At 44.3% G+C, this 20,935-nt stretch overlaps 1 protein-coding gene across 1 annotated transcript in view; it reads right to left on the bottom strand.

The window, feature by feature from the left end:
• The window catches only part of TG (thyroglobulin), a 162,969-nt gene extending 143,910 nt beyond the window's left edge, over positions 1 to 19,059 (bottom strand). The window contains exons 1-10 of the mRNA XM_086609570.1: positions 18,972 to 19,059; positions 17,839 to 17,947; positions 16,831 to 16,928; positions 16,175 to 16,378; positions 15,723 to 15,882; positions 10,116 to 10,222; positions 8,862 to 9,005; positions 6,961 to 7,146; positions 2,703 to 3,767; positions 469 to 1,056 (exon numbers count right to left, since the gene is read on the bottom strand). Coding sequence (XP_086465696.1) covers positions 469 to 1,056; positions 2,703 to 3,767; positions 6,961 to 7,146; positions 8,862 to 9,005; positions 10,116 to 10,222; positions 15,723 to 15,882; positions 16,175 to 16,378; positions 16,831 to 16,928; positions 17,839 to 17,947; positions 18,972 to 19,059 — 2,749 coding nt within the window. The remainder of the gene's footprint in view (positions 1 to 468; positions 1,057 to 2,702; positions 3,768 to 6,960; positions 7,147 to 8,861; positions 9,006 to 10,115; positions 10,223 to 15,722; positions 15,883 to 16,174; positions 16,379 to 16,830; positions 16,929 to 17,838; positions 17,948 to 18,971) is intronic.
• Between the last annotated feature and the right edge of the window lie 1,876 nt (positions 19,060 to 20,935).

Raw genomic sequence — 20,935 nt, 5'->3', positions numbered from 1 at the left:
TACTGACTTCTAGCGGATATCTGTTACTCTTGACTGCATAGTAAGAAACAGTAAAGAAAATTCCTTTTGCCTCATTTTAAGGCACTCTTGAAAGTAATTTACACCACAGTATAATCCTGGATTTTCCAAACACCTCTTCACCCACTGTTTCTAACTTCAAAGGGTCCTTTGCCATCTGGCTATATGTATTTTCTGCAAAAGCATTATATGTCCAAATTCCAGATTATAAAATTTACACAAATTTGATATGGAACTTTATTCCTCCTTATTCCCAAAGCTGAGACACCACTTATTTATCAAAAATGAGTCACCCCACCTCTGGTGGCCAGTGACAATGGCAGTATTGATGATCTTTCCAATAAGTGCATTGTCTCCTAATTCGCAGCACTTGAAAGGACTTTCCTCTTGTGGCATAAAAACAAAGGCCAGAAACATTGCTACTTATGTGCCAGAAATTCTGTTACTTACATGCTGGGACCTGGTTCACTTCTGCCTTTGTTCCTTGCAGCTCTTCTCCTTTGCTATCAACACACCAACAATCACGAAGTTCAAAATGGCTTAGAGGAGTGCTGAAATCAGTATAGGGTCCTGGGTAATAGGTCAACTGCTCATTCAGAAGCTGCCAGAACATATATGGATCCAGTAAAATGTTCTCGGATGCATCAGTCACATTTCCTTCCATCACTTCAGGTGGGAGATCAGTGAAGGAGGAATACATGGTGAATGCTGGGAAGACATTTTGGTGCCCAGCCTCATACAAAGCTTTAACAAAAGCTGAAAAACCTTCAGAGGATGCCTCTTTATATCCAATTATGATGTTCAATAGATCAGCAAGGGGCAGGGTTTTGCCTTCATTGTTCTCTGCAATCCACCTTTCGTACCACTCAAAGGCTTGCTCGGGAGGACCACTGCACTGCACCTGCCTCCAGGCACCATCACCATCGCACTGCGGGAGGTAAACGCTGGAGAGCTGAGACACAGCGCTTGGATCTGACAACAAGAGTTTCACAGCCTTTAGAAACTCCTGACCAGCTGTCACTTGGCAAGCACTTGGGCCTGGGGAAAAGAAAAACATTCATAGCAAGTCTTATGGATGCACTGAAGACATACAATACCTCCTACTCCCCTAGTACTATAAACACCATTACTAAAACTCGGTCACTTATCCCAATACTAACAACATTTCTGGCCTGTTATTAAGAGGGCTAATGCTCTTAAGCTTCTATGCTGAATCAGGTGAGATTTCCAAATGTGTGTGAGCACTGAAAGATGCACATAGCTATCATTTTTAAAAATATCTGAGCACATTATGTGACTGAAGTTCTGACTGGGGGGAGTAGGTGCTTCATGCCACTAAATGCCTTCCTGAGACTGTTAACATCAACCAGGCATTTTCAGATACACTTGATAATCTGGCAGTTAATTCTTATGTAAAAGCAACCATCTGAACAGTAGGATAACACTGTTAATAATAATATTTATTTATTATGTTAATATTTCCCTTTGGACCTAACCAGAATTTTCAGATTCTGTTGTCCTCTCTTCTTATTCTCTACTGAATATTGCAGCTGAATATAAAAATACCATCCTTCAAAATTCTGGAGTGATTTTTTCTTGGAAGCCTTCTCTGCCATCTCCAGAGCCAAATTTATTTTGCCACCAAGTCGCTCTACAAACATAGCAAAACATGGGAGCTCATCTCTTTTTAGCACCATAGAACTTGTTTATTTTTGATTGCATTTCAGATGAGTTGTTAGATATAAATCCCCTACCAATTCAGGTCATTGCAATAAATTCCCCACTACTTCTGCAAAACTGCTATTCCAAGGAGCTCCTTCACTATGTACCACTATCATCTGCTGGATATTCTGCTATTCTTTCCAAGATGAGAAGTAGGCTTTTCTCTTGGTCTGTCCTTCCACTGATGTGTCATTTTCATTTCATAGGAAAATGAAATACAAATACAGCCTATATGCTTCCTTCTTCCTTTGTTTTACATTAATAGAAGGGCAGGAAGAGGCAGTTCATAGTCTACAAACAAGTTGAAATGCCAAAGTGATATCTGACAAGTCATTTGCAACTCACTTTTTTGGCCTGACTGCATGACTTTTATGAGAAATCTATTAGTTTTTGAATCCCTCTCCTACGTTTGGACTCCTCTGACATCTTACCAAGTTGTGGGTATATTCTTGAGCTAAAAGACTAAAAGAAGTTCATGGCTTAAGGCACTGAAGCTCTTCAGTTCTCAATACGAGGATGGGCCAGTGATCGTGCCCCCAAGTGACGTCATCCTGGAAGTAAAAGGGCTTCTTCACTTGGCACGGGTCACATTCAGTTACACAGATGCTCCAGCTCTCATGGGCATCACAGTCGTTACACACACCAGCTACACGCTTAAGCAGAGGCAGAGGCCAATGACTTGCTCATTAACACGGCAAGACTTCAGGCTCCTCTGTTTTGAGTTTGCCTACCCTGACCCATTGAAAGAAGAAGAATTTAAGACTTAGGATAACAAGGTTTATGTACACTGTATTTCCCACTATTCCCCTGCAACTGTAGGGCTGACTTGCTTTCCTTTTAGAGGACAATATTGTTTGTATACATCATCCATACATTTCCAGATATAACCAGATACAAAAAAGAAACCTGAAATTCCAACACAATAAGGAAGTGTCTTTAAATTCCCAGTCCCTAGGACTTACATTTCATTGGCTTTCCAGCTTTTTCCCTTAGTCCTGGAATAGTCTTGCCACTCATATCAACACAGAAGCAATTCGTTCCATAACACTGGAGTGGCAGATAGTCTCCATCCTTTGTACAAGAGGGAATAAAAAGATCTGATCCCGCAGACAGGCTTTGCTTCAAGTTTTGCAGGTCTCTCCTTTGCTTCTCACAATCAGTGGGACACCTTGGACGTTTGCCTTGAACTCTTGAGCCTGGAACTTCCTTACCTGAAGAGTCCAAACACCAGCACTCTCCTGCATAGCACTGAACTTCCTCATACCTCCCCTCCTTGGTGCACGTTGGAACAAACAGGTCCTTTGGCTCCTCGCCACAGTCTTTGGATCCCAATGCTATTTTCACTACTTCACCTAAATCTTCAGCAACGCTTTTGGGGACAGAAATCACTTGTTGAAGAAAAGTAAAGAACTCTGGTAGTTCCAGAACAGAGGAAAGGAATTTCATCACATTCTGATTGTCCTGTAGAGCTACTGTGCGGCCAAAGCTGCCTACAAGAGGTTTACTCAAAATAGAGCTCCCCTTTGATACCTCCAATGAAAATGCCTCAGCTGATTCCAGAAGGCCTTGGCTATTATCCCTTTCTGCTACATCCTCCTGTGAGAAAAATTGGCCAATGCTGTATTTCCCACTAGTGCCAAGTGCCCCTGTGAAGTTAAACTGGATCAAATTCTTGAAGAACCTTCCTCCAAAGAGGTTTTCTTGGAAACGTTTTGGATTGGCAGTAAATCGCAGCGCCACTTGAGCCAGTTCCCTTGAGGGGAACATCCCCGTGATGGCTTCGCTAAGAGTCATTTCTAGCCCAGGAATCTGGCTGACATATGGGCTTTGTGTAACTGGGGATGACAATCCAGAGTCCAGAAATAGCTCCTTGAAGGAGGGAGGGCAGGGTCTTGAGAAGCCAACTATTTTTCCTGACTGCATATCTGGTGTGGAAAACAAATTGAGCTGACCGAAGTACCCAGCAGGGCCATAAAAGATCCTCGACAAGGCCCGTCGTCTCTCAGAGATGCACGCTTGTTCTTCATCTAGACAAAGATTTTTAAAAAAAAAAAATCAAATTTTGGAACTTTCAAAACTTGTAACTCTATGGCTATCTTTCAATCAGTCTCAGCAGAAACCAGCTAAAAGCACAATTTAACCTGTCTCTAGATCCTCAACTACACATCACACACATTGATAATGAAATTTGAACTGCTGTTGCATACGGTCTGTAAATAAAATTATCTAGTCAAGATACAGAGTGAAAGGAAACATTCCTTCACAATGTCTGAGCTGTCTGCTCTGTAGTCTTTTTCTGGTTCTTTTGTTTCCCAGAGTAAATCTTCATTCCTGTTCCTATTCCTGCTTCTAATGAAAAACTCTGATGATCCAGGCACAATATTTGAACCCAAGAAAGAGAAATAGACTGCAGAAAACCAGAAAGTTATTTTAACCAATGCCCGCTAATGAGGAATTTATGGAGGCTTCCTATATAGATCTTCAGTTTCATAGTGAAGCATTCATTACAAAAGATTTGAAAACAAACTATTAAAATTATAGAATACTAAGGACCAGAGGGCATTCACAGTAGAGTTCTAGAGGGAAAAAAATTAAAAATTTAACAAAAATAGTCAAATTTCAGGGTACCGAAAGGTACCAACAGTGGTCCTGGCCACCCACATCCTGGGCCAAGCTATATCATAGATGTGTCTGCATCCAGACCCTTCTGTATGTTCGCAGACAGCAATGCCTCCAAGTTAGGATGCAACACATCACTGAAGAAGGATGTCTGAAAATGTCAGCTTAAGGCTCAAAAGACATGAAAAAAGGAAAGACTTCGTAGATATGAAGACATTGAGAATCAAACAGACAGCATGGTTATGGCACTGACTGGATCTCTGGAGTGCATGCAGCAGCTTGAATAATGTGCCACACAGTTACTTTTCCTTGAAAAGCTGCAGAATTATAGAGAAGAGATGTGAAAGTGGCAGAATTATAGAGAAGGGATGCAAAAATACTTTGAGGACGGAACAGTTCTTCCAGTAGGAGAGACTATTCAGCTTGGACAGAAAAAAAATCTGATAAAGGTTTTTAAAAACCAGGATTCTCCATTTCATTTGTAATAGAAAATTATTATTCAGTATTTCTCACAGTACAGGAATTAGAATGGTCCAGAAATAGAGCACATATAATTATGATCATGAAATTTATTGCCAGAGGATGCTAGGAAGGATAAAAGGTTAAAGAGCAATTAGGCAAATCCCTGTAAGATGACTCCATAGGGGACTGCAGAACACAATGATCTGGGTTCAGCCTCCAGTCTGGGGCCTCCCTAGCCTGCAGGAACCAGAGAGGATATATGGAGGCTATAGGCATTTCCCACATTTCTCATGCTTTCTCTGTCTTTGGACAGGATGGTGGATAAACAGCGTTGGTCTGCTCCAGTATGGCCTCCCTGCCCCATTCCCATTTATTCCACATTCAAGCAATATGATAAAGCAGTCATAAATCCTGTTAACAGTACGGATAAAAGCTGGAAATCTTAAAAGCTGCTAGAATAGATTAGGAAGTAATTTGGGGCTCTGCGATCAGCATCTTTCCCACTCCTCCTTTCACACCCTTGTCCTGCTCTGCAGCTCCTGGCAGAGGCTCAGGGTCTCTCACAGTGGTCCCTTTGTAAAGGCATTTTCTGAAGGATGGGCCCCTTCTGTTTTCAGTGTTGGCTTTTGCTAAGAGGGATGAAGAACATTCCTCTGGGGACCAATAAGTTAGTGTAAGCCACAATCCCGTGAGTATGCTAATATGAAACAAATGTAGGATCCTGGTCTTTAAACGCTCTCCCCTCCTACCCACTGTTGAATCAAATCAAAGCAGAGTGAGAAAGAATAAACAGAAAAGCATTGCTGGGGTGAATTTACTGTAAAGTTCTGAAAAGGAGCATGTCCCTATCGGAACTGCCTGATGCCCCAGGTCATTCGAGTACTCCTCCAGCGTTTACACTGCTGTGTGTGAGAGTCAAAGATATTAAAGAGAAATAAAACAGAGCAGAACTGGAGACACACACATGGCATGTGGCTGCTGAACACAGACTGCAGCTATATTCTTATGAAATACCTTCTCGGGAGTCAGTCTGTTAAACCTCTGCAGAAATTTTTCCCTGTTTAAATTTCCTGAGTCTGCCAATAAAAGCTACGAGGAGCCCCAAGTCATTGCCTCCCCGCAAAAAAAAAAAAAAAAAAAAAAAAAAAAATTCAGGAGGACTCAGTAAAGCACATTTTAAGAGAAAACAACCAGTCCCAACATATGGCGAGGCCTCTCAAAGGTTTCCTTGCAATATCCTTGGTGATCAGCCTCGGAGGCACGCTAACATTTTCATTTCACAGCAAGCCTGTCTGTGCCCAGAGCACTCTGAGCGACTCGGAGCCGTGACACCCAGGGTAGATTCATAGAATCATAGAATCATAGAATGGTTAGGGTTGGAAGGGACCTTAAAGATTCCACCTTCTCTATCTGCCTGGTAAGACTGTGTCTCGCAGACAGAGCAACTACCTTCTCCGAAGGCGGCCGCCGCGTTAAGACCTTGTGCTCCCCCAGCCCTCCAGCACAATCCTGAATATTTAGGTACCGCGCTTCAGAGCGAAGGTTTTTAGACTTTCCTCCTCCCCTCCGGCCCTTTGACATTTCTACTGTCGTTTCCATTTGGGGCACTGGTTTGATGGTATATTCTTCGTGAAATCTCTCAAAGCCCAAACTCATACACCTTTTCTGAATTATTTGGGTGTGTTTTTACCGGATTTGGCAACTTGCACGGCCAAATACGCAGTGACAGAGATAGGGAAAAAAATTCTTGGGGTGAGAAATGCCTTAGAAATTCCATAGCATTTCACCAAAGGAAGGAGGTAAAACCCAAAAGCATCATCACTGGCTTCCTGATATTATTCCAGATATTCTGACTTAACACCCCAGCTCCTGGAGTCAAGCGACAGGTATTACAGCTGCAAAGAGAAGTCTTGCCATACGCAAAACTAAAAGCCTAAAGAAAGGTTGTAAAGGAAAATAAAAGGAATATAATATTTAATAGCTTATTAGAATGTGGCTTTTAACCCCAGAGAGTGTTTTGGATCTCAGTTTTTGAACACCAGAATCTGCCAGAGCCAAGAAGGGAACTGGTCCTTCAGGTTCCTTTCTAAAGACACTAAGAGATGTGCTCGTTCTCCCTTTTCCAAACCTCACGCATACCACAGGCCGGGGGCTGTCCTCGTCTCTTTGTGCCCTGCACCTCCTGCCCTTTGGCGTCCACACACCAGCACTGTCCTCCCTGCTGGCACTGCACTGGTGCGTAGCTCCCATCGGCAGCACAAGACGGCACGTAGGCGTGCTGGTAACGCTGGGCTGCGGACCGCTCGACCTCACACTTTGAGGGGCCTGGAAATAGAACAGTACTCATTAAGGCGGGAAAGCTTAAAGTTTCAGAACCAGCTCTGCTTGATCCCACTGCTTGTTTTCAGTGACACTTTAAGTATCAGCCCAACACGCGAATCCTCCATCCTCTTTTCCCCTGGAGAATTGGCCCCAGGGTTTTCTACTGTAGGTATGTGTTTCTGAAAACTGAACAGAAGATAAAGCCTCAACGCATTTTTCAGCCATATTTGCGGGCAGGCAGAGCAGCAGCATCTCTCGCAGGGAGCCGTGCTGGAGGCTAGGAGAGCTCTGGCACTTAATGCCAACACAAAGCTGGTCAACAGAGATAAAAGTGCAGCTTGGGAGATTGAAATGAAGGCAAACATCAGTGCTCCTGAAGAGAACGAGGCATTGCTCCTGCAAAAAGATTTGCAGTTTTATGTGGAGATTTAGTCTGGGACCGTCCAATATCTTTTTTTTCCCTCCACAGGGATCTGAAGACTCTATTCCTGTCAAACTGGCCTTAATGGCAGAGAAGCCAAAACTCCATAATGCGTATTTTCTGAGTTATGATCTCTCCAATACGAGACTCCACCCTTCCAACGGAAATTTTGCTTGGTTGTATAAACGTGCAACCCTACAGCCTAAACATTTCTCACCTTCATGAGCTTTCCAGCCACACTCAGGTACCAGGTTGAGGCAGCAAGAACATCACATCAGGCCAACCTGTTCACCAAGGCTGACAACTTTGCTAACGCCTGTGGCTTCTGGCGGCGGTGCGAGATCTGGGTACGGCACCAAAGCCGTCCTCAGCGGCTGAGGAACGTGGTCACATCTCCACCTTGTGGCTGTCAGAGCTCCATCGCTGCTGAGAGCCGCTGCATCCCCAGCTGCAGTCTGAGCTTGTTGCACAACACTGTGCAGTGGGAGGGGGAAGATGCTTTCCAGACTCCCCAGAATTACCAGCTCGTCTCAGAAATAGAAAAACCGTGTGACTATGTGGCCGGAAGACTTACATCAGTATCTGCTTCACATCTCGGGTGATGCAACTCCTTAGCCAGCATCAGACAGCAATGTCAGAGGAATTTGAATGGGAGGATGAAGGATCACATCAGGGGGTTTGAACTCCCCCCCCAACCAATGCAATACTTTTGGGATCTCGTGTAGGAGAGAGAAGGAGGTACTTGACCTCCTGCCTCTCAGAGTTCACTGCCTGTAGGCAGAGAAGCTCTGTCCCCATTTGCCTGACCCGACCAGGAAGGAATGGACTCGAAGGCAGATCCAGAAGTTCAGCCTTGCTGGCTAAGGCACTACAAACTGTTATGAAGCCTCCTGGGAATCGAGTGTGCTGTGGCCACTGTAAGATCCTTCCAATTTCTAAGTGTACCATCATAAATCAGGGAGAATTTTTTCAAGCTTTTGATTTAATAAATCATCAGATCCATCTCCATAATCTCAAGGCAAGAGATATGGAGAGTTCATGGGATTTCAACTAATGCAAACTTCAAGCGCGTGGGAAAGCATTGATCAGAGGACAAGTACAATCAGCTGGTAAGAATGTGCAGTCCAGAGGTTAAAAGCCAGCTGCAATTCGGGGACCTTGATTCTTGCACTGAAACTTTGATATTATATGCTTTTACTGAAGAGACTCCCAGAACAACTCTCCCCAATGGCAGCTGTCACATATAAGCTCCAAAATTATCACCTTATTTACAGGGCATCACCCGGGTGCTACTTACATCTGAACTTGCCAGAGGTAGCTAGCTGAACCCCCAGAAACCGCCTCTGCAGGATCCGATAGATGCTGGTCTCCGTGAACGTGCGAGCAGGCTCCAGGGCAGAGAAAACTGTGTCGTAAACTTCATCGAGCAGCAGTTCCAAGCCTGGGGAAGAAAGACTTCTAGCACAGAGCCTGATTTTAAGACAAAAGTCACCTGCTTTACACCAGGTAGCCTATCAGGAGGAAGAAAACTCATCCTCTAAACAGGCCAAATGTGAACTTACACTGCATAACCCTAATGGTCCACACCATGCACCCCACTGCTAAGTGCCCGGTCGTTAGCTTTATGCCTTGACATCTACCAGAATGAGCAGGAGCAATATCCAGCATCTGGCACTGTGCTGTGGTTTTGTTGTGTTCCATTGGCAGTAGAAAAAGCGGTGGTTTTGGGAGCCAATGTTTCTGAAAACTAATTCCTAATCATCTTGGTTGTATACATGAAGTAAATGAAAAGACTTGCAGTAGTTTCTCTGAGTGCACAAATTTTTGGAGAACTGCTCACCATGGTGGGAATTAAATGCTGGAATTCTCATTTACCATCTAAATTTTAAGTTATCATATCTTGCATTTTTCAGAGATTTATTTAAAAAAAACCAAAACAAAACACAACTCTATATCTGAGGCAGAGGAGCTGGAAGTTCTCAATCTTCTCATTCTTCCATCTTGGAAAAAACATTCTTCTAAAGTGTCCCATCAACTATTAACATGCCTAAAAGGTATTCTGAGGCTACAAGAGAAAAGGAAGGACCATATGATGTCCACGGCAGTGGCCTTGGACTAGATGATCTTTAAAGGTCTCTTCTAACAAACCATTTCATGGTTCTACCCGAGCAAGAAAAAAATAGTTTGATCTCCAGGCTTTTTATATTCCCTTGGCTTTGCTAATCGGACTTATCAAATATGACACAGCCTTCTAGTGTGAGCAGAAGTTGGACCTTGAGAAATCCTATTCCACCATCTCAGAAAGGACAGGATTAGCTCCTGGTCAGCACCTCCACTTGCTACTGACTGAAGTGGTGCTCCTAAGGGTAGGATTTCACCAGTGAGCTCCAGCCTTTCCCACGGGCACTACACTGGTCACAGAGGTCATACCCCTTGTAAGGAAGAAATTGAAGTCCTAAATGAAGCTGAAGACTGATGCTCGTTATTTGTCCTTTCCCTTGGGAATTCAAAGCCACTCAAGTTAAAGGATCAGATGCCGGAGGGTACTTACCAGTGTCTGCTAACTCTCTCCCCAGGCTGTCCGAGCAGTAGCAGTACCCGGAGACCTCTGGGAATGTCTCCCGCAGGGAGCTGAATGTTTGGAAAGCCCCGGGGAACCTGGAAGGAAAAGGAGCCTCCTGTGACGAGCCTGAGGAGGGAGGCTCATTGACAAAAACAAAGAAGCATCTGTGCTTCCCTCCCGAATTTGCACAGCAAGGATGTCTGCAGAGCACAAAGCCATTACAAAACCCTTCAGTCTCCTTGTGGCAACCAGGCTCTGACATGATCCAGATCGGTGTTTCAGCAGGCTAACAAGTCTCCTAAATGCCATTTTTTTAAACAAACACAGGACAATCTTCCTTCAGACAGATTTCTGACCTTTCCTAAGCAGATACCCAGCATGTAACACTCATTTTTAATTCTATTCTCATCTTTGAAAGTCTGTCAAAGAGTGTAAAATACATGGACGTGGGCTTAACGTTACTACAACACCCGTCCATTAGCTCCTTCCACAAATCTGCACAGCATGGCAGAGTGCCTAAACAAACAGGTTGCTTCCTCTTCCCTACATAGTATGTATGCTTTCTGCACTGAATTAAGCACAAAAGCTGATAAAAAACCTCACCAATCTTTTTCATTGTCAGAGCATGGCTCAACAGATTAAGGAGAAAGGTTTTTTAACCTATTGCAAGTAAGATTGACTCTTACTTCTGGAGATCAAAGAGACACCAGTTTCCAGTAGAATATTCCAGGAGTGACAACAGCCAGATTCCAGCAAAGCAATGATTTAGGAAGGAAACTTAAGAAAGTCTGAGTTGGAAAAAACATAATAAATGTGATCTTAACTGACAGACACTCTAGGGTTTCTCCAAGCAAACAGAAGATAAGTTTTTCTAGATTTAAAATGCCAAGTTCCAAAACAATCATATGATTTTACAGACACATACCCTTACCCTGAAATATGATAAAGGTCTGGTGTCCCAGCAGCATATGGCTTATTTGGGAAAATCTAGCAACGGGGAAGAGGAATTTTCTGCTCAAGATATTCAGAGAATTACACAAATTAGGTTTTTACCAAAGAAGGACACTTAGCAACAAGAGTAACCATGGATTAACCTGCTCAACTGGGAAAAAGGTTAACATGCCCAAAGAGTTTACAGAAATCCTGTGAAACTGGGACTGTGACCAGCCTCGATTCCAGGGCTACCCTCTTGCAGCCTCAGGGCTGCTCCAGCATGGGCAGCCAGCAATGTCCCCAGGACACCAGCGAAACACTTGTCTGGCTCAGAGCCAGTGGTCAGGCAAGAAGAGTGGGGTAAGGGGCCTTTGCTAACTTCAAGAGTCTGCCCAAGAGCTCTGTCACCTCTTCCCAGGAGAGCTGAAGACGTCACTGCTTCCTCAGCACATCAAAGCACAAGCTGGGGAACTCACGAAGCAACAGCAGCCCCCGGCAGGGAAGGGGCTGGTAACCTTGGGGTTGTCCCAGCGTCACCCAGCAGTGCTCCTGATTCAGAGCTTGTACATCTCTGCATAGTGCTGCTTCGCTCTGGCGCTCCTCCACATCTTCAAATCAAAAGCCTACTGACTCCCTCCACTTTGGATCATCAAATCCTGCTCCACTGCTGACACTGACACGATAAAAGCAATCAAAATCTCATACTTCAGGGCACAAAGAGACTTCTGCCAGCATTAAAACAGTACAATTTAAGATATAAACACCTAAATACCATCTTTCTACAGTCTTCAACATACACGCAGGCTTAAAGAGTTTGGGGTATTCCAAGAACTTTCTGCTCCCCTGGATTTTGACTCTGTCCCACACAACATGCTTGTCTCTAAATAGGAGAAACATGGATTTGACAGACGGACAATTTGGTGGCTAAGGAATTGGCTGGATGGTCGCACTCAAAGAGTTGTGCTCAATGGCTCAATGTCCAAGTGGAGACCAGTGACAAGTGGTGTTCCTCAGGGGTCAGTACTGGGGCTGGTGTTTAACATCTTCATCAGAGACATGGACAGTGAGATTGAGTGCACCCTCAGCAAGTTTGCTGACAACACCAAGCTGTGTGGTGTGGTTGACACACTGGAGGGAAGGGATGCCATCCAGCGGGACCTTGAAAGGCTGGAGAGGTGGGCCTGTGAGAACCTCATGAAGTTCAACAAGGCCAAGTGCAAGGTCCTGCACGTGGATCGGGACAATCCCAAAAACAAGTACAGACTGGGCAGAGAATGATTGAGAGCAGCACGGAGGAAAACAACTTGAGGGTGTTGGTTGACTAGAAGATCAACATGTGCACTGGCAGCCCAGAAAGCCAACCGTATCCTCGGCTGCATCAAAAGAAGCGTGGCCAGCAGGTCGAGGGAAGTGATTCTGCCTCTCTACTCAGCTCTCGTGAGACCCCAACTGGAATACCTCATTCAGCTCTGGAGTCCCCAACACATGAAGGACATGGACCTGTTGGAGCAGGTCCAGAGAAGGGCACAAAAATTATCCAAGTGCTGGAGCACCTCTGCTATGAAGACAGGCTGAGAGAGTTGGAGCTGTTCAGTCTGGAAAAGAGAAGGCTCAAGGGAGATCTTATAGCAGCCTTCCAGTATTTAAAGGGACCTATAGGAAAGCTGGAGAGGGACTTTTTACAGAGGCATATAGTGATAGGACAAGGGGCAATGGCTTTAAACTGAAAGTGGGTAAATTTTGATTAGAGATATAAGGAAGATATTTTTTTACGATGAGGGTGGTGAGGTACTGGAACAGATTGACCAGAGGAGTTCTGGCTGCCTCCTCTCTGGAAGCGTTCAAGGTCAGGCTGGATGAGGCTTTGAGCAACCTAATGTAGTGGAAGGTGTCCCTGCCTATGGCAGGAGGGTTGGGACTAGATGATCTTTGAGGTCCCTTCCAACTCAAACCATTGTATGATTCTATGATTATCATGCACTGGCCACTGCCCAATCAGGAATATGATCTTTTCTCTTTGTAGGAGAGCAATGCTGCTATATTCAAAGGCAGTCCTCTGTACTGCTCATGTCCTTGGAGCTAATCGCTTCAGTATCTCAACATCTAGCTGAGAGAAACAGGATGCAATGAAAAACTTCTGCATGCTGCTTTCTTTTGTTCTCAATGTTAAGAAGTCACATGCATAATTATACTACTTTTATATAGGGCAGACGTGTAGTCATATCCTGTCATTCTGGTTATTTTTGTTCCAAGTTGAGCGTACAGCTAAATAAAGTACAAACGGATATAAATTAGGCCCACACAAACAAGAGGACAGAACTTTTCTCACCTTACTTGGAAAACTCACTTCCTACCGCTCCTTTTCTTTTCTTTTCTCAGCCTCTTTTTAATTACAGGCCTCAAGATGAGTAGCAATAACACAGAGTACCTCATCTATCCAACCCAGTCCAAAACAATGGCTCAAGCAAAGATGACTATATTTACGTTATGGATAAATTTATAGAGTATCCATGTGTTTCAACAAGAATGCTCACACTCAAAAATATGGAAAAGTAAATCACTGGGAGGTTGTTGATCTTTTCTTCAAACTGTGAGCCTCTACTCTTGGCTTCCAGCAAAGACAACTCATTACTGATCTTCAAAAGTTGGTTTGCAAGTAACCTCTTCTATGTTTCATATGTGCAGCTCCAGTTATGGCTGCCTTTCTCATTGACTATTCAGAAATGGACAAAACCAAATCATGGATTTTCCACTACCCTCGAAATAATACATAACACGGCAGAACCTCTAGTGACCTGGGATAAAGACACTGACACAAGGTCTTCAGTCTGATAAAAATTAAAGCAAGAAAGTAAAAAGATCTTCCTTGACTTTTGATTTTTTGATCATTTCCATCAATCTGCTACAGGGCTTCCTATATGGCTGCCCATCCAAGCAGGACTTGAGCAGTCTCTACAAAATAAGTAACAGCAGCCAAGCCACCAGGGTGAGACAGGAACTTTAGGCTCACCTCTCATCTTCCTATCTTTCTTTCCAAAAGTTTTCCTCTTGGGAAAGTTTTAGCTCTAAGCTTCTGAATTTCTCCTTTTTTTTTTTTTTTTTTAACATATTGATTTATTCTGGAATATTTATGAAGGTGTAGGGAAACAATTTGGGAAGGGAATTAGTGTGACATGCCTAGATTTCAAAAATCAGTCTGTGGAACCACTGGTTCCACATGAATATAAAATGTGGGCTTAAATCCCAGTTCTACTATAGTCCTCCGCTGTGGAACTCATCCCTTCAACTCCATATTTCGGCCTTCTGTTTATGGGACAGGATAATGACATTTCAGGCAGGAATAATGTGAAAATAAATATATCAATGACCTGAGATAGTCAGATATGATGGTAATGGGTTAAGTCAATGCTGTAATTAGAAAAGACAGCTGGGAGTGAAATCATCCTGTGTGACTAATTACATGACATGGACACAAGAAAATCCCAAACTCACAGGTCTTTGTGGTCAAATCTCCTAATGGGAGGAAAAAAATGTTAATGTAAAGCATTGCTTTCTCCTCTGTAATCGTTCTTTTAGAATTTCCACACTCCACAGGCCAAATGAAATAACCATGTTATTTTGCTCTTGCCAAAATAACGTCTCCTGAAGCTCTGACAAATTTGCACTGTGCATTTGGGCCTGCCTTTCAGTTTTGCTTAAATTAAAAAAGAAAACCCTCAAACCAGCAAAACTGACATTTACTATAAAATGCCTTTGCTACTACAGAGCCAAGTCAGAATGAGACATTACATTTACTCCACTGCCCTCCACTGGAGAAATTTGTTGACTGAGACGCCAACATAACGGCACTTCATGAGAGACCAGAAAGTTTCCTGGGAGAGTATGAGCATCTGCACCAAGAGGAACTCCTCTCCCTGCGGTTCCCCTCGCCCTTCCCTTACTTCTCCACCTAAGCATTAATTTCTCCACAGTACAACAGCTTTCTCTTCCCACGGACAGGTAATTGATCCAACATTTTGAAGTCTTCCTCAGCCCTCTCCAACCACTCAAAGCCAGTCGTATGTTAGCGTGTCTGTTCATCACTTGCTGGTTCACCTGTGTGAGCAACCCTGGCGCTGACTAAAGGGACAAGAGTTTCCCGTCATCACATGGAACTGGCTCTTTGCATGCTGCCATTTGTCCAACTGTCCATCTGTTTTCATCTCCCATATGGAATCATCTTTCCTACCTCATGTATGCATCTGAATTCCTCTGTTCCTTGTGCGTTTATCTCATTTGCTGTTGTGTGTCTGTCTGAAAGGTAGCCCTGGCTACTTTTCCAAATATAGATCTCAATGTGGTATCCACTGCTGTGCGAGGACACACTGATTAGACTGCAGGGATGGAATGTCGGGCTTTTCTAAATGAGAAAATTTGATTCAGAAGATATATTTTTACTTGGCCCAGTCACTAACAGAAAATAACATCATATAGGGTCATAGGATCATAGAACGGTTAAGGTTGGAAGGGACCTCAAAGATCATCTAGTTCCAACCCTCCTGCCATGGGCAACGACACCTTCCACTAGAAGGAGAGCTTCATGTGGAAAAAAAACCACAGTAAGATGCTAACTCAAAGAGGTATGCAGGATTGCCTCCCTGTTTCAGGAGCCTACGCTCTTACCTGTTGTAAGTATGAACGAGATCAAAAAACATCATGTCTGTAGTGTTGACAAACTTGCACTGGACAGGCAGAAATTCTCCATCTGCTGAGCACTGTGGTGGGCTCTTCTCTCCAAACCCATGAAGAATGCGACGGTCTCGGATCTCACAGTTCCCCGGACCTGATGGGGAAAATAAAAGAACATTTACTGGTGTTTTAACTCCCCACAAACAGCTGAGCAGCCTTCCCATGGTTTGGAAGGAGGTTAGGTTCATTACATTGAATGTGGATCCCTAAGTGTCTTGTAACCTCTTTACAACCAAAGGAAACAGAGACTTAAATTCCTCAGTTAAGCACCTATATTTCTGTTGGTAAGTGTAGGTTGCAGTGTCCAAGCTCCTGTTCTACCACCTTTCATTCACACCAAACCTTCCCACTCTACAAAACCCATTATCGTGTTGAATGTTACTTACACCGCGTTGGCTTTCCTCTCTGCCTGGTGCCATAAATCTCCATTCCTTCTGGATCTACACACCAGCACTGACCCAGCTCCATGTCACACTGCACTACATCAAATGCCCCTGAATCCAGGCACTGAGGGATGTAGGAGATGCTGCTGCTGTTGATGTAGCGACTGACCAAGATCCTCTGCTTTTGTAGCTGGCAAAAGGATAAGCCTGTGGTACCAGAGAGGAGTACGGTTAGAGGAAGGTACTTATTGGGCATTGAATCATTTATTAAGGCAACATCTGAGTTTTCTCAGAGCTGCAAGTTCTGATTCTGCCACCCAGGCGGCATGAGAACATTGATGGACTTGTGGTCATGAAAACTGGTATACAGAAACCCACCATAGATGGGGTTGAAGCCCTCCAACTCAAAAGCCAATAAATTAAGTTGACCTTTCATTCATGATCTACATTACTGTGACCTTCATGAATATAGATCATCCAGGTGTATTGGGTTTCCGTGATCAGCTCTGAAGAAACTACAGAACTTCCACTAGAAAGACTCAGCAAATTAAAACCAACTAGATTCCATCAAAGTCTGAGGCTAAGCTATTCTTATCTCAGCAGTTCAAATGCAGATTTAAATGGCTCTTTACGCAATCTGAACAAAAATAGAAACTTACAAGATACGGGATATCCGTTCTGTTTGCTGCCAGGTACCTCAATGCCATTCTCATCCACACACCAACAAGAAAGACCATTCCTACTGCACTGAACTGTCCTGGAGGAGATCACAAGTAACATGTTTTATTTTGTTAGTGACAGAGTCCTCAGTCAGTATGGGACATAAACCAAGACATAAAGCAAGCCAAATGACTTCAAGTATTTTAGTACTGCAAATAATGGAATCAGAAAGGCCTGTGTGACTCTAGTGACTCTGAGCGCACCTGATGGGAGCTCTTAATTCTAGTGACTCTCTGAAGTTTTCAGGAATTCCAAATAAGTGACTTGAAGTAGTTCAGGAAGAAAGCAGGTTGGACAGAATCCTGATTCTCAGTATTTGAGAATTACCACACATTTTGAGACATTTTTTAAGACAAATCTAGCATGGTCTAGGTCCCCCACTCTAAGCAACAACAGTAAGATTATAGTCGAATATTACAATTTGCACTCCCCTTCGGTCTCAGCTTAACTCATTAACTTTTGCATCTTCAAGCAACACGCTGCTCTCTAAATCATCCTTCTCCATGTGCTTTAGTTCCTTTATTGCCTTTAGAAGGAAACCCAACTGTGCCACTTACAATAGGGTGGATAACTTCTCCAAGACAACTTGGCCGAGCTGTGCCAGCTGGCACACTGGTCACAGATCATACTCCCATGATCATGCGTAGGAAGACAGCAGCTGCATTACACAATAACCTGCACCAAGTATTTAACATGCAAATGCTGCTGCCAAGGTTAGCCTATTAATATCAGATTGACCTGTTAACCCAGAGATTATTTCCAACAACATGGAATTCATTCAGGAGAGGCTGGATCTGCAACATGGCTCAATGAAGTCCCTTCGGTCCCGTACATCCCTCACCATCTAGCCCACCAATATGGCGGCTCTTCAAAACTGAAGCTAAAGCTTTCATTAGTAGTGAAAGATCACGTCACGTAACAGCAGAATAATAGCAGGGATGAGTTACCTGAACTGGCCATCTTCTGAGCACTGAGGAACGTAGGTTTCTCCTCCTGAAAAAGCCTTTTCCCTCTGAAGTTCACATGGACGTAATGGTTGGGAATCTGTTTGGTACTCTGAAAGCAGCAAAAAGGTAAACATGTAAGGGCGGTTCCACCACAAGCCCGTTCTTATCAAAACCCTGTTAGTGCTAATGCAGCATGGTGAAAGCCCTACGTTCACGGGTCGCCATTGCCCATTGGATGCATTTCTGCATGGGACAGCACAGGGAAGTACTGAACAAACTTGCTGGGCTGCCAGCTGAAGGATAAGCACATGACGGAGATGCTCATGAACCCCTTTCCCAGGCCGGTGTTTAATTAGCTTCAGCTCTGTTCTGTACTAGTACAGCTTTCATTTGCTGGTACCTGAGGTAGTCTACGTACTCATAGTTAGTCATGGCTATCACCACAAAACAGCCCTTTGCCATAACCACACACATCCTATTAATGTTTTATGAGTTTTTACTCTTTATTGAAGCTAAGTCACTCATTATTCTTCCAAAAGGACAGGTATTTCTTCTTAGTCTCATGAAACACCTAAAAAGAATCAATGCCTAGCAGTTGGCATCAGACTAATTCATATTAGGAACGCTTCTCAATTTTTACTAGGGCAAGTGATTAACTACTGATCATTCAGTGATTCAAATTGTTTGTTGTGCAGGTCTTTCAAACTCAGACCAAAGAACTGGGGATGGCACACAGACTATCCGCTATCATAAGTTATAGTTCAAGCCTAAGTTAGATGATGGCACATGCAAGTAGAACATATAATCTTAGGACTTTCATGTCCCTGCAGCATCTCTTCTCAGCCAAGCCTTTCTCTAGTCCAGCTTGCTCTTCCAGAAAACGAGTTTTTTCCACCCAAAACCCAGGTGTACTGAACTCAGATAACTCTGACCCTTTAAAGATTTTTATAGCTTAGTATTTAACCTGGAGCCCAAACTCGCTCCGCAGAGCACACAATAACCTGCTAAGTTTGCCACGTGCCAAATTCAAGATCATTATACACATCGTTGGAATAATACACAGAGCAGCACAAAGATCACAGGAGCAGAGTCGCTACTGGACACAGGCAGGAGAAAAGAACAAGGGTACTTACCAAATATATTGGCTGCTGCCATGCTAACAAAGCAGCAAAGAAGGGTGCAAAATGGGAGGGAGCCCATCTTGCGATGGGAGAGTTCCATCCCCTTCTGCCGGCAAGGCAGCCCTGCACACCCCTCGTAACCTCCACCTGCCTTTTATACCAACCACAGCACGGATGGGTCCACTTATGTGCTGGTAGACTGGCCACAGAATTGGGCGAATGACGCATACGATGCTTCTGAGAAAACCACAAGAGGGCCGTTCACCTGGAACAGCCCTCACGGTTCTCCTCAGCCGGATCTCATCCCTGCTCCACGGAGCGCTACTGAGCCTGCTCACCGGAGAGGAGAACAAGCGGCCGTGGGCACAGCGAGGACTTAGTTAAACCAACACACAAATTAAGCATATTGACAGGAGCCCCTTCTCTCACCTGCACTGTGGTGCAACCAGACTTTGTGCTCTGTATCAGAAGTACAATTTTTTGGTGTTCCTGGAGAGCCCAGCCTGCTGAGGGGACCAGTGAGAGTCAGGCCTCCAAGCACTGCAGCACTCGGAGTAAATATCATTCATGATGGGGTTATTTATAAAGTGAAAACCAGGATGGATGCAGCTCCACTGACTGAGAAGGGAATTGAGGGTCAGAGTCAATTGCAGCTGACCTTTTGCTTTTACTCCCACTCGCATCGTGCATGTTTATACAGACAAGAATCTGGCTGGAAGCAGCTTTGCTTTTTGGGCTCCAGCACTTGGGGCTACAAACGTGTTTCCAGCATGCGGAGCCACATCTGAGCAGATCCAAGAGCCTGAGCCTTTATTCCAGCCTCTGTAAGCTCTGTCTCCATCATCTTGGAAAAATCCCTATTTTGGTGTTATGGAAAGCACGAGTGCGCTCCCATTCAAGCACTTCAAGCAGGAGAGGGAGAGTAATTAGGCAGAGGCATCTGCACCACCACTACCTGATTTCTCCCCGTGCCCGTAATGGTCCGGCTGCTCACCGTAAGGCAGCTCAGCCTTGTGTGTTCTGTGTGGGATCCTCAAGGGGTAAGATCAGTGTAAGTCTGTGAAGTCCAGCTTTTTGGTACTAATTACATGCAAGATCCTCAACCTAAGACACATCAGAAATATTATTTCTGTGGTTCTAGAGTATAATTTCTTGTTATAGAATCATAGAATGGTTAGGGTTGGAAGGGACCTCAAAGATCATCTAGTTCCAATCCCTCTGCCATGGGCAGGGAAATCCTCCACTACACCAGGTTGCCCAAAGCCTCATCCAACCTAGCCTTGAACACTTCCAGGGATGGGGCATCTACAACTTCTCTGGGCAACTTGTTCCACTGCCTCACCACCCTCTGAGTGAAAAATTTCTTCCTTAGATCTAATATAAATCTCCCCTCTTTCAGTTTAAAGCCATTGCCCCTTGTCCTATCACTACATGCCCTTGTAAAAAGTCCCTCTCCAGCTTTCCTGTAGGCCCCCTTTAGGTACTGGAAAGCTGCTATAAGATCACCCCGGAGCCTTCTCTTCTCCAGGCTGAACAGCCCCAACTCTCTCAGCCTGTCTTCATAGCAGAGGTGCTCCAGCCCTCGGATCATCTTCGTGGCCCTCCTCTGGACCCGCTCCAGCAGCTCCATGTCCTTCTTGCGTTGGGGACTCCAGAGCTGAACACAGTATTCCAGGCGGGGTCTCACGAGAGCAGAGTCCCCCTCTTAACGATTGTCAGTTAGCATTTACTTGCACCAGGAATTACAAGATTCACTTATGCAGAGCTTGTTGGACAAACGGGCCCAGAAGAATTAGCTAAATAATAACAGAAGCATGTGTTTGAGGCCAGGCTTAGGCTGATTTCAGGAAAAAGTGACAGCAGCACTCTTGTTTGCTACTCAACCCCTGCCTTGGGTACTAGGCAGTCTAGAACTAACTTTACTGATACTGTCCCACAGACCAAGACTGTGCCAACAGTGATTCAAGCATCCTTCT

Source organism: Tauraco erythrolophus, chromosome 3, assembly GCF_009769465.1.
Source record: "Tauraco erythrolophus isolate bTauEry1 chromosome 3, bTauEry1.pri, whole genome shotgun sequence".
NCBI classification, from domain to species: domain Eukaryota; kingdom Metazoa; phylum Chordata; class Aves; order Musophagiformes; family Musophagidae; genus Tauraco; species Tauraco erythrolophus.
Note: the sequence above shows the minus strand (reverse complement) of the source record. Positions and strands in the feature narration are given on the sequence as shown.